This window comes from Mobula hypostoma, chromosome X2, assembly GCF_963921235.1.
Source record: "Mobula hypostoma chromosome X2, sMobHyp1.1, whole genome shotgun sequence".
In the NCBI taxonomy this organism is placed as follows: domain Eukaryota; kingdom Metazoa; phylum Chordata; class Chondrichthyes; order Myliobatiformes; family Myliobatidae; genus Mobula; species Mobula hypostoma.
Window position 1 is genome coordinate 46,352,816 of NC_086129.1, and position 10,671 is coordinate 46,363,486.

At 43.3% G+C, this 10,671-nt stretch overlaps 1 protein-coding gene across 3 annotated transcripts in view; it reads right to left on the reverse strand.

Moving 5' to 3' along the window:
* Positions 1-8,334, reverse strand: part of dpagt1 (dolichyl-phosphate (UDP-N-acetylglucosamine) N-acetylglucosaminephosphotransferase 1 (GlcNAc-1-P transferase)) — a 28,457-nt gene extending 20,123 nt beyond the window's left edge. For all 3 annotated transcript variants that reach the window (XM_063038569.1, XM_063038568.1, XM_063038570.1), the window contains exons 1-3: positions 8,198-8,334; positions 7,959-8,113; positions 1,944-2,064 (exon numbers count right to left, since the gene is read on the reverse strand). In XM_063038569.1, the coding sequence (XP_062894639.1) occupies positions 1,944-2,064; positions 7,959-8,113 (276 nt within the window). In that variant the 5' untranslated portion in view covers positions 8,198-8,334. The remainder of the gene's footprint in view (positions 1-1,943; positions 2,065-7,958; positions 8,114-8,197) is intronic.
* Between the last annotated feature and the right edge of the window lie 2,337 nt (positions 8,335-10,671).

Genomic DNA, 10,671 nt, shown 5'->3' on the forward strand with positions numbered 1-10,671 from the left:
ATTTAAGAATTTGTGAAGTATGCACCTCAATCACACAGTGGATTGACACACCAATTCACTGTACAGTACTATGGCAAAATGTATTATTTTCCACAAGTGGTGAATTCTGCATCGTACAAGCAAAGTCAAAGTAAATCATACAAGATGATCAGTTTTTTTAAAAAATGAGTGGAGCAAGGAGATTTAATAATTTCAATTAGAACAGCAAACTTTATTTACAATGAGAATAACCCTGTTTTATAAAGTAAGGCTGTGGATAAAGAGAATAGCAACCAGTAACAACGTTGTTAATTAATGCTTTTAAGCACTGCACATTTTGGTTAAGAGTTGTTTGTAGCTACCATTGGGCAGGAAGGAGGTAGAGAAGTCTGAAGTCCCACACCACCAGGTTCAAGAACAGCCACTTCACCTCAGCTTTTTGTTTTTATGAAAGAACCAGTAAAATCCCAATCACTGCAGTTCAGCATTACTATGACCACTTTGTACTAAACTGGACTCTTTTTTTAAAATGTGTTCTTTCTAGTAACAATTACACATAATGTTTTCTCTTGTGAATGTTGTATATTTGATGCTATGTGCCTGTGATACCACTGCACCTGGTGCATAGGGCATGACAATAAACTTGACTTTGATTTTTGATTAAGGGCTTTGATATACAAATAGACATGATATGAATATTCAAATATTGGGCACAGTATAATGGTGCCCAGTGCCTCTGGGACCTTTGCAGTAGTGCAAGATGGGAAATAACCTTGAGGCTACTAGTTTTGATCTCAATCATGAGGACAGCAATGCACATGTCTACACCTCCTTATTCACTGCTATCAGCTCTGTGAGATGAACTGAGTGTAGGGTTAAACTCGGAACTGGAATCCAGGAACAGATTGTTTGTACATGGAAGGAGCAAATTCACAGGACCAAATGAAACAGAACAGGCTTGGGTGGGGGTGGGGGGAAGGAACTGTACAGTTACGACAGCCACATAAATAAGGTACAGAGCAAGAGATTCCGTGCCCCCCCCCCCCCCGCCACCACTGGAACGGAGACACCTGTACCAGAGGGTGTAGGTTTAAGATGAGGAGCAAGAAGATTAGTGGGGATCAGAGAAAGAATTTTTCATCCAGAGGGTGGCTGTAACTTGGCACACATTATCCGAGAAGGTGGTAAAGGGTATTATTCTCAGAACATTAAAGAGGTATTTAAATAAGCACCTGAACTGCTAAGGCATAATAAACTATGCACTATATGCTGGTAAATGGGATTGATACAGGAAGGTTCTTGATGGTCAGCATGGACATGGTAGACCGAATGGACTGATTCTTTGCTGAATGAACCATGATAAATGAGCATTTGTTATTACATGCTACAGTGATTTAAACCAATGTGTGATTGCCAGAATATACAGCTTGGAGAAAATACGGCAGCAAATCCTATGTTGTAAGATTAATAACAGAGGTATCCACCAGTAGATTTCAATTTAACTTGTACATTAAATGTCAATTAAGATATTAATGAAAATGCTGTGTCTGTGAGATCACACAAACTTCTGTCATCCTGATAATCAAGGGGCATAAGAAGACAACAACATACAGGGTATTTCAGTTTAATTCAGAACTTCTGATATAAATCAAGAGGACAGCATGATAGCATTGTGGCTACTGCAGTGCCAGCAACCCAGATTAAATTCTGCTGCTGTTTGTAAGGAACCTCTATGTTCTCCCCATGAGCACGTGGGTTTCCTACGGGTGCTCCGGTTTCCTCCCACAGTTCAAAGACGTACAGGTTAGTAGATTAATTGGTCACACGGGTGTAATTGGGCGGTGCGGGCTCGTTGGGTCCAAAGGGTCTCTAACCATGCTGTATCTCTAAATGAAATAAAAATGATAGGCTCAATGATGATTCAAGTAGAAGGCATATTATCTGGCAAGGAAGGAGGCACTTACCACATCGTGAGGAAAGGTGATGCACTGCTCCTCCGCCCAGCAGTGCAGAAAAGGAACAGGAATGAAACAGAAAAGAATGATGAGGAAGACCACGCCGCTGATTACCCCTTGAGCTTCTGGGCTGAGAGACAAATGAGCAATTATTTACCCCGAATGCAGGAAATGCGACAGAGTGCAGATGGCAGCTTTCAAAATAAATGATCATGTTGACACATACTCAACTTTACAGTGACCAGGTCCTCTCTGCAAAGCAGTTGATTTGCAGTATATTTCAATATTTTTAATATCAAACCCTGATTCAGTAGTTTTACTAATCCTAAATTGCCAGCAGCTATCATTTTAGATAATAAGATGATTCTGGTGCACCAACTAACTTATATCTGAGACGATGATGTATCTGTTACACTTGAGACCTGATGCTATACTAGATAATACCCCCATGCAGGACTTTTTCTAGGACTAATGTCCAAAGAGTGTTAAACCAATGGCCCTGTCAGACGCCAAGGCCTGATGGCACCATTTTGAACAGGAGCAGGGAGTTTTTCCCCAGTGATTGCAATGCAAAAACTGTAGATATTGAAAATCCAAAACAGGTAGTAGAAAAGAAAGTCTTAGCAAGTCAAGCAGCATCAGAAGAGAGCAGAAAAGTGAAAATATAAGTTGAAAAGAAAGGGAGGAGTCAGTCGTCAGTAGAGGAAATGTCACGAAAAATGCAAACCAAACTGTCAAAGTAACAATTGTCTTAAAAATTAACAGTTGGAGACAGAAAGGACAAAATCAAAACAAAACAGTATAGACATATTTGGAGCAAAAAAAAAGTGGGTACCTGAAAATGTTAATTTCAAAATTAAATCCCAATGTTGTAAAAAAAACCCAGAGAGAAGATGAGGTGCTGTTCCACAAACTTCCTTTGGGCATCATTACTTCAATACAGTCATAGAGAACGACAGCATAGAAACAGGCCCTTTGGCCCATCTAGTCATTGCCAAAGTGTTATCTGCTGGACCACAGCCCTTCATCCCCCTCATGTTCATGCATTTAGCCAAACTTTTCTTAAGTGTTGAAATTGCATGCGCATCCACCACTTCCGTTGGCAGCTTGTTCCACACACATACCTAGTTCATTATGGTAACTAGTCACATGAGGGGGTGCATGGTAAAAGTGAAGGGAATTAAGTTATGTCTTCATGTTTTGTTCACTGCAGTTTCTAGTAGCTGGGGACAGATGGAGATCATATCTTTTGCTGACTGTTCAAGAGATGCTCTGTCCGCCAGAGAAAGCAGGATCTCCCAGTGGCCACACATTTTAATTCCATGTCCCATTCCCATTCTGATACGTCTATCCACACCCTCCTCTACTGTAAAGATGAAGCCACACTCAGGTTGGAGGAACAACACCTTATATTCCATCTGGGTAGCCTCCAACCCGATGGCATGAACACTGACTTTTCTAACTTCCGCTAATGCCCCACCTCCCCCTCGTACCCCATCCGTTATTTATTTATATACACACATTCTTTCTCTCTCTCTCCTGTTTCTCCCCCTGTCCCTCTCACTATACCCCCTGTCCCTCTCACTATACCCCTTGCCCATCCTCTGGGTTCCCCATCCCCCTTTCTTTCTCCCTAGGCCTCCCCATCCCATGATCCTCTCATATCCCCTTTGCCAATCACCTGTCCAGCTCTTGGCTCCATCCCTTCCCCTCCTGTCTTCTCCTATCATTTTGGATCTCCCCCTCCCACTTTCAAATCTCTTACTAACTCTTCCTTCAGTTAGTCCTGACGAAGGGTCTCGGCCCGAAACGTCGACTGTACCTCTTCCTAGAGATGCTGCCTGGCCTGCTGCGTTCACCAGCAACTTTGATGTGTGTTGCCTACAAGATTATTTTCAATGACATTACTGTTTTTATTGAAAGGCGAGCTACACACCCAATGTTTGACAAAAATACAATGCTTAGAAATTGGAGAAAATACAATGCTTAGATAAATAGAGGCTATGCGGTAGGGAAATTCCAGGCAGTTTCTAGAGTAGGTTACATGGTCGGCACAACATTGTGGGCCGAAGGGCCTGTAATGTGCTGTAGATTTTCTATGTTCTACATCGCTGGCAGTAAGCAAAGGCGTGAACAAAACTGGATCACAAATACATTCTAAAGCTAAAGAAAGCAGCTTTGCTGCTACAGTGGAATGTGAAGCTACAACTGAGCTCGGAACTGATGAAAAGGGGGCTGATTCAAAACAAGCTGAGAGAGAATCAGACACAGCAGCAAGTAACACCCTGGTATCGAATGGCTTTATGGGTGCTGGCGATCATGACTGAAAACTTCCGATAATTCCAGTTCAGATGAAGAGTAACAAGACAGTGGTTATTTATGCTTTCCTAGATGAAGGAGGTACAGAGGTTCTGCACAGACAGCCTCATGAACAAGCTGAAGCTGACAGCAAAAGGAATTACACATTCTCTGACGCATGAGGGGTCATGAGAACGCTATGAGTAGCTACATCATTTCAGAATTGGAGGTGGCTGGTTTAGATGGTGAAAACTTACTGTGAACTGCCTAACATCTCCACACAGGAACGTATGCCTGTCTACAAAGGAAACATTCCTCGTCAGAGAGATGGTCAGGAATGGTCTCACTGAAGCAGACAGCCAGAAACTGAGCTGCTGATAGGGACGAAGGTGCTGAAAGCACTGGAGCCACTGCAAGTGATTTGCAGTGTTAACGACAGACCCTAATGCAATCAGAACAATGCTGCGTTGGACTGTTAATGGACCACTGAAACGAGACGTGGTGGTGGAAGGGACTGCACTCGGCCAGCACCGACAATTAACGGGTTTTCAGTTTTGCGCTTTGATGAGCTTTGGCAGCAGCGATTCAAGACAGATTTTCCCGAATGCAGTCAAGAGGAACAAGCTGCTTTGGCAGAAGAAGAGTGCCATCCAGGATAGGCCATGTACCAAAAGAGCCTGTGTTTTGATAGCATGTAGATGTAATTATTCTAGGAGTTTTAAAGGTGGTTTGAGGGGAATATAATAATCTTTAAAATGTATTTATTTATTTATTTAAATGCACAAAGTGAGAACTGAAATGCGCTCCCAAAGGTGGTGGAATCAGATACAATCACTGACAGATGTTTTGATAGGCACTTGGACAGCCAAGACATTGAAAGAGATGGCTATTGTGGAAGCAAATGTGTTATGGGCAAAAGGGTTTGTGTGGATGCATGGGCCAAAGGGCCCATGGCTGTGACCTAAAGTAGTTATCAGACTCGCTTTTCCTCTTCACGAAGCCACACTGAACCTGCTTGATCGTGTGCTGCTACTACTCGCTTAATAATTCCAGTAACAAATGAGTGCCTAAACAGCAGTAACTACATATTTTTACTTCTGTTGCTTTTTTGAGTTGGGTGTGACATTGGCAGTTTCAATTTTATTTTATATATTAGAGATATGGTGGGGAATAGGCCCTTCCAACCCTTACGAGCTGCACTGCTAGCAACCCCCAACACTTCTCCAGAACCTATAGATTTTTGAACAATAACAACTAATGTATCTGTTGCTTTGATAGCCTCTTCTATTAGAATTCCAGGAAGCAAGACACTTAGACTTTACCCCATTAGACCACCTAATGCCCAATGCATTTCATTCCTGTCAAATTGTGCACGCTCAAGTGGCGTCGAGTCAAGATGTCTACAATTGGTCTGATGACTGTGTATCCCAGACCATTCTAATTAAGTGCCTCCTGATTTATACATCCAGCAACAAATCAGCCTTTAATCATGGCTGATATCACTGCACTGGGGCTTATCTGATCCAGTGCTGATACGCCTCGCCAGCACTGCACAGCCCATCCTTGTGCCATTCGGTGACCTAAGATTAAGGTGGTGGTAATCTGAATGAGCTTCCAGAGGAAGAGAGATGGGTACAATTACAATTTTTAAAAGGACAGATCGAGGCGGCAGAGGTTGGGCCCAAGAGCATATTGAAGTGGCAGGATCCGGGTCTGAGAGCTGATGTTTGGCTGATTTAAGTATTGGTTAGATTGAAAAGATCAGGGTGTCAGGGTCGGGCTGGTGTTCAGCTCATTGCTCGGCATGGTTTATTTGTCTCTGCGCTGAACGGAGGCTGTGGCCTGCAACTAACGGGCTCCTGGATCAGCTGCAGTGATGACTGGCTTTGCGGCTGTGAACTTACTTCCATGAACTTTAGTTCCGAATGTTAGTTGTTTACTATTACTGTTGCACAATTTGTTCCTGTTTTTTGCACTTTGGGCACTTGATGGTCTTTTTTGGGTTCTACTTGGTGTCCTGGTTTGTGGCTGCCTGGAAAGAGACAAATCTCAAAGTTGTATACAGTATATACAACCTTGGAACATCTGAACAGCAAAGAGATGCATGCATCAGGATGCTCTTTATCAAGTACAGCTCAGCATTTAACACCATCATCCCCTCAAAACTAATCAGTAAACTCCAAGACCTGGGGCTCAATGACTCCTTGTTCAAATGAATCCTGGATTTCCTCATTTGTAGACCCCAGTCAGTTCAGATTGGCAAAATCATCTCCTCCACAATCTCTATCAGCACATGACCACCGCAGGGATGAGTACTTAGCCCCCAGCTCTACTCATCTATGATTGTGTGGCTTAAGTACAACTCCAACACCATATACACGTTTGTCGATGACACCACTGTTATAGTCATACTTTATTGATCCCGGGGGAAATTGGTTGGCTGTATCAAAGGTGGGAATAAATCAGCATACAGCAGGAAGATTGAAAACTTGGCTGAGTGGCGTAATAACAACAACCTCTCACTCAATGTCAATAAGACCAAGGAACTGACCTCAGGAGAGGGAAACCAGAGGTCCATGAGCCAGTAATCATTGGAGGATCAGAGGTGGAGAGGGTCAGTAACTTTAAATTCCTGGATGTCACTATCTCAGAGGACCTGTCCTGGACCCACCATATAAATATAAATGCCAAGAAAGCACGACAACGTCTCTACTTCCTCAGGAGTCTGCGGTGATTTTGCATGTCATCAAAAATCTCGGCAACCTTCTATAGACGTGTGGTGGAAGGTGTGCTGACTGGCTGCATTATGGCCTGGTATGGGAGCACCAATGCCATTGAGTGGAAAATCCTACAAAAGGCTGTGGATTTGGCCCAGTACATCACGGATAAAACCCTCCCAACCATTGAGCACATCTACATGAAACATTGCTGTAGAAAAGCAGCATCCATCATCAAAGATCCTCACCTCCCAGTCCATGCTCTTTTCTCACTGCTGCCATCAGGTAGATGGTACAGGAGCCTCAGGACTCACACCACCAGGTTCAAGAACAGTTACTACCCCACAACCATCAGGCTCTTCAACAAAAGGGATTACTACACTCATTGAAGGACTCTTGTTATTTCATGCTCATTATTTATTGTTATTTATTTATATCTGTATTTGCAGTTTGTTGTCCATTGATCCTGTTTACAGTTACTGTTCCATAGATTTGCTAAGTATGCCCACAGAAAAAGAATCTCAGGGTTGGATGAGTTGACATGCAGGTAATCTGATAATAAATGTTACTTTGAACTTTGACGATACATACTTTGATAAGAAATGCACTTTGAAAATGGACTAGAAAGGATTGTTGGGACATGCAACAAATACAGGAAAGTGGAACTAGCTCAGGTAGGGACCTAGGCCAGCATGGACGTCTCAAGCTGCAGGGCCCATTTCCTGAAGTAATTCAGTCCATCCCAGCAACATCTTTCAGGTCCAGGGTTTGGGATCCAGCCTCCCCTTGTAGACACTGGTCCAAGGCTTGGGGATCCAACATTCCCTTGACCCCAAAGCAAACTGCCCACCTCGCCACACAGACAAACGCGCCACCCATCCCCTTGCTTACAGGGATCAACCAGCTCACTTTCCTTCTGCCAGCCTCGGGTTTGCAGTGGACCCGCACTAATCCCTTCCCCAGCAATCAGCCCTGCCCAAACCGCTCGGCCCTTCTACGCCATACTCACACTTTCTCCTTGGAGGTCTTGTTGAGGTCGACGCCGTACAGCCGGGCCACAATGAAGTGCTGCCTGAAGGCGGGGATGAGGGCGGCGGTGCCCAGGAGGCCGAGCACCGAACAGCCCAGGTTGATCAGTAGCGGGATGGCCGGGACACCCGACATCTGAAGGGAGAGGAAACAAAAATTCAGCCCAGAAGTGGTGGAAGAATAAATAACCCGCGGCCGCAGCCGTGCCCCTACACCCACCTGCAAAGCCCAGGCTCAGCACGTCTCACAGCGGAGGAACCGAAGACTTCCTGCCTCATCCCAAATCCGACCAGAGAACTCCCGAAGCGCTGAGACTGTTCAAGGCCTCAGCAACCTTTCGCGTATGCGTGTGGATGAGGGCGAACGGAATGCTGGGATTTGTAGTTCCGCCTCAGTTTCTGTTTTGTCGTTTTTGGTTTCCTAGATTATCAACTCTATTTCTCTTTCCACCGATGCTGCCTGAATTGTTGAATGTTTTCATTTTTAAAATTATCAAATTTCAAGTACCTACATTGTTTTCATTTTTATTTATAGTAGTTTGCTCAGCTGGGATTCGACTCTTGCCGCTGTCTGTAAAGAATTTGTACGTTCTCCTCATGACTTTGTGGGTTTACTCCGAGCGTGCCAGTGTCCTCCCACGTTTCAAAGACATATGGGTTAGGGTTAGTAAGCTGTGGGCAAGTTACGTTGGCACCTGAAGCATGGCAACACTTGTGGGCTGCCCCAAGCTCAATCTTCGGACTCTGTAGGTCAATGATGTAAAATGCATTTCACTGTGTGTTTCAATGTGCATATGACAAATAAGGCTCATCTTTAAATATGTTCTATTGATTGAGAAGCAAAGAACTGCAGTGGCTGGAAACTGGGAAGAAAAATAGAACAGAGAATGATGGGTGCATAGAATGCACTGCCAGCCATGGTGGTGGAGGCGGATACGATAGGGTCTTTAAAGAGCCTCTGAGATAGATACATGGAGCTTAGAAAAATAGAGGGCTATCACTCCTCCTCACCTAGATTCACCTTTCACCAACTGCTTCTTTCTCCATCCCTTCCCTTCACCACTTTATACCCAGTAATTATCTCCCCTCTACCTTTCAGTCCATTTGAAAGATTTTGATATGAAATATTGACTGTCCATTTGCCTAAACTGATGAGTTCCTCCAGCATCTTGTCTGTTCGATCATATCATTTCAGAGCATATTTAGGCCATTCAGCCCATCAAGTCTTCTCCACCATTCACTCATTGCTGATTTTCTTTTCAAACCAATTTTCCTATCTTCTTCCATAATCTTACACCCATTTACCAGTCAAGAGCCTAACAATCTCTGCCTTAAATACACACAAGTACTACAAAAAGTAGTGGATACAGCCCAGTGCATCATGTGTACAGCCCCCCCCCCCACCAACTGAGCACATCTACACAGAGCGCTGCCACAGGAAAGCAGTATCCATCCATCATCAAGGACCCCACCACCCCACAACATGCTCTTTTCTCGCTGCTTGCATCAGGAAGGAAGTACAGGAACCTTGGGACTCACACCAACAGGTTCAGGAACAATTACTACACCTCAATCATCAGGTTCTTGAACCAGAGGGGATAACTACACTGAACTTCTCTTGCCCCATCACTGAACCGTTCCCAGAACTTATGGGCTCACTATCAAGGACTCTTCATCTTATGTTCTCGATATTCGTTGCTAATTTATCTATTATTAATATATTTTTATTTTTTTCTCAGCTCAAGCTGGCAAAACCTGCCAAATACATTCATTTCTCAATTGCTCGGAACTTTCAGACTGTTCTAGTGGTGTTTAGTATTGAGGCTTTCGAGAGAGTTACATAAATATCGCTGTGTAGGCCTAATAAAAATCCCACACCTCATTGGCGTATCAGGCAAAAACCTTGCCGTTTCTTTTGCATTTGTCTGTTTTACAACGCCGAGTTGCTAACTCAACGCTCAACCCAGCATGGGTGGAAAGTGTGCAAGAAGCCGGCCAGATTTGAAACCCGGACCGCTCACTCACCAGTGAGGATGTCACGATGCTACTCTCTGGCTTATTTATAGTAAGATATGGTGTTTTTTTTTATGAGTTTGTATTTTAAAGTAAGATTTTGGTGAATGATGTTTGCCCTAATTGTGCCTGTGTCAGTAATCATTTTGAGTCAAACTGATGCTGGATCCTGTAATGTGTTGGATTGTTTCTGGTTTCTCTTGGCATTTTCTGCACTTATCGTCTTAAATTTTTGTGGTCTTTTAATATGAATTTTTGATTTTTTTTCATGTTAACTACCTGGTCCTGCATTGCCACAAGGAACACTTCTGTTTCCTGGTCGGGGTCTCCAACTCAGAGCCAGGCATTATTGTAGTTATTATTTCCTTTTTTTCTCTTTCTTTTTGTATTTGCATAGTTTCTTGTTTTTTACACATTGGTTGTTTGTCCATCCTGTTGGATATGGTCTTTCATTGATTCTATTCTGTTTCTTGTATTTACTGTGATTTCCCGCAAGAAAATGAATCTCAGAGTAGTATGCAGTGACATATATGTATTTTGATAATAAATTTACTTTGGACTTGTTCTCCACAGTCCTCTCTGACAATAAATTCCACAGATTCATCACCCACTGTTCTTTGATTAAGCATCAATACACCTTAATTTCTTCCAGATTTAGTGGTCAGGATGTGATCTCCTTTA